The 2135-nt window shown below is 48.0% G+C and overlaps 1 protein-coding gene and 1 long non-coding RNA gene across 4 annotated transcripts in view; both read right to left on the reverse strand.

The window, feature by feature from the left end:
- The window catches only part of LOC126487880 (glutathione S-transferase Mu 1), a 17793-nt gene extending 17412 nt beyond the window's left edge, over nt 1-381 (reverse strand). Inside the window, exon 1 of one of the 2 annotated variants that reach the window (XM_050120923.1) lies at nt 74-381. In XM_050120923.1, the coding sequence (XP_049976880.1) occupies nt 74-109 (36 nt within the window). In that variant the 5' untranslated portion in view covers nt 110-381. The remainder of the gene's footprint in view (nt 1-73) is intronic. The other variant, XM_050120921.1, reaches the window with a different exon arrangement.
- Nucleotides 382-1376: 995 nt separating this feature from the next.
- Nucleotides 1377-2135, reverse strand: part of LOC126487885 (uncharacterized) — a 22808-nt gene continuing 22049 nt past the window's right edge. For both annotated transcript variants that reach the window (XR_007588523.1, XR_007588522.1), the window contains exon 4: nt 1377-1531. This is a non-coding gene — a long non-coding RNA (uncharacterized lncRNA). The remainder of the gene's footprint in view (nt 1532-2135) is intronic.

The raw sequence follows: 2135 nt of genomic DNA on the forward strand, positions 1-2135 counted from the left end.
GAGGAGGACTGCTCTGCTAGAAAGACCTCGCTGTTATGAACTTCCTGCTTAACATCCCAATCCTCTCTCTTACACCGCGGATATTCCAGTATCCCAGGAGCATAGGCATGGTGCTGGTGGTAGCCTTCTCAAACTGTCTTCAGTAAGGTAGACTTGGGTCTTTGGACAATCTGTGACTTTAAGCAGACTCCCAGGGAGACGGAGGAAGGAAAAGCAGCGGTCCCGCCCTACTCTGCACCAATCCCAGGTCGGCACTCCCCTTCTCCCCTTGTCTAACCAGGCCTACAGATCCCGACCCAGAAGGCAAGAGAACCACTCCCTCTCCTAGAGAGGAGGGATTAAGATCCTCAGCAGCCTCTGCCCCAAGATTTTGTCCTGTGCACCCTAAAAGCAAAATCTGTTCTGCTGCTCCAAACCCTCTTAGCAACTGCCGCCATCGCCACCTGCTGGATGCTCCGGAAACTGGCACTTTCCCTGGAGACTGGCCAGATAGTTAAAGGACAAGGATGTTCTTCCTTTGCTTGGCAGAGCTAGGTTTTCATACTCAGACTGTGGGAATCTGTCATTCTGGGAGGCTTAAGGAGAAAAAGACGCGACCCCAATTTGAAACCTTAATCTAGCACGTATCCTTGAAGAAAGGACACTCTGCCAGTTGGTTACACAGCTACCAATTGTTCACACAGACTCCAGTGACAGGAACAGTTGGTGACCTGGAAACAACCCCATGGCAGGGACAAACAGAAGAGTAAACGGTCTCTGTATTTTTCTTCAGGAGATTTGGGAACCCTGCCCTCCTGGTCATCAATCATTAACCAATGTATTGGCCGTGTTTATGAATCCAAATTCAAGAACCAGACACAGAGTCAGAAATCTGAGGGGAGTCACAGCCATGGGCAACAGTCAGATATCAGAACCAGCACAGTGCAAAGGAGCAAAGAGCTCACAGGTGGGGGGTGATGGAGTGGGAGAGCATGTGTTCAAAGAAGCTCGCTGTCAAGGGACAACAGGATGCTGTCCACACAAGAGCCTGGAACACTCTCACAGGAAACTAGAAGTCCAAAGCTAGACCCTCATCTGTGCGGATCCCTGATTCTGGACCTTGCCCAGGCTCCTGACACATGAGTGTCTGGATATGACAGGGTAGTTCAAATGGCCTTTCAAGCTACCCTGGGGTAATTAAGCATCCTGGGGTAACCTTCATAAGGACAATGTCCTACCAACAGCAGGCTCCCACCTGTCTGCTTTTTTACTTGAAGGCAACTCTTTCAAAATCAAGAGGCTTGCTTTTAGTGGACCAGAGGGTGACATCACCTTGTTTACAGAAACTTATCAGAAACAATGAAAAACAAATGATGGAAGTGGAGACTAAAATGGGTTTGCAAGTCAAAGGACAAGGCCTGTGCTCTACACGAAGTGCATTTTGGGATCAAGTTACCTTTTACTAGGTCCACAGGATATGAATGCTTGCCCTGGGGAGTGTGCAGAGTGTAGTGAGGGTGCAGGGGACAGGCAGAGGCTGGCTGTCTTCAGTCTGTGAAATTAGGAAAGCCACGTGGGTGACATTCTAACATTGTCAACGCAAAATCACAAAATTCTACCTATACTGGCTTCCTGACTTTTAAAGACAAAGGAGAAATGGGTGCCAGGAGACCTATTAAGGGATCTATCTCTGCCTCATGGAAACTTTCTGAAAGTCTCTGACTTGTTAACTGTCCAGAAAACTCAGGAAATGAAGGAAATACTTTCTCTTTTCTGTAGAAAATAAGGAAACAACTATCACCGTGACCCAGAGGTGGGCAGCTCAGAGCTGAGACAAAGACTGTCCTCCATCCTTATGATAGTAAGAATAAGTAAAAGGTTGGGGATGTAAAACCAGAATAAGGGAGCCCGTGCTGCTGGCACCACTGAGCAGAGACAGGAATCGAACTTCACGGTGTACTTTCATCAGAGAGCAGGCAATCTGAGATGATGACAAATTAATACCCCAGGAAAGCAGAAACCATCTTGGCATCTTGTCTCCACCCATTGGGTTTTTATAGTCTTAGATGTAGCCCAGGGATACAAAAGTGGCAGGGAGGAGTTTCTGTGTATAATCCCAGATCCATGAAGAAGATAGGGGGAGGGAGGGAGGGAGG

This window comes from Alexandromys fortis, unplaced genomic scaffold (assembly GCF_014885135.2).
Source record: "Alexandromys fortis isolate MF-2015 unplaced genomic scaffold, M_Fortis_MF-2015_v1.1 scaffold_176, whole genome shotgun sequence".
NCBI lineage: Eukaryota > Metazoa > Chordata > Mammalia > Rodentia > Cricetidae > Alexandromys > Alexandromys fortis.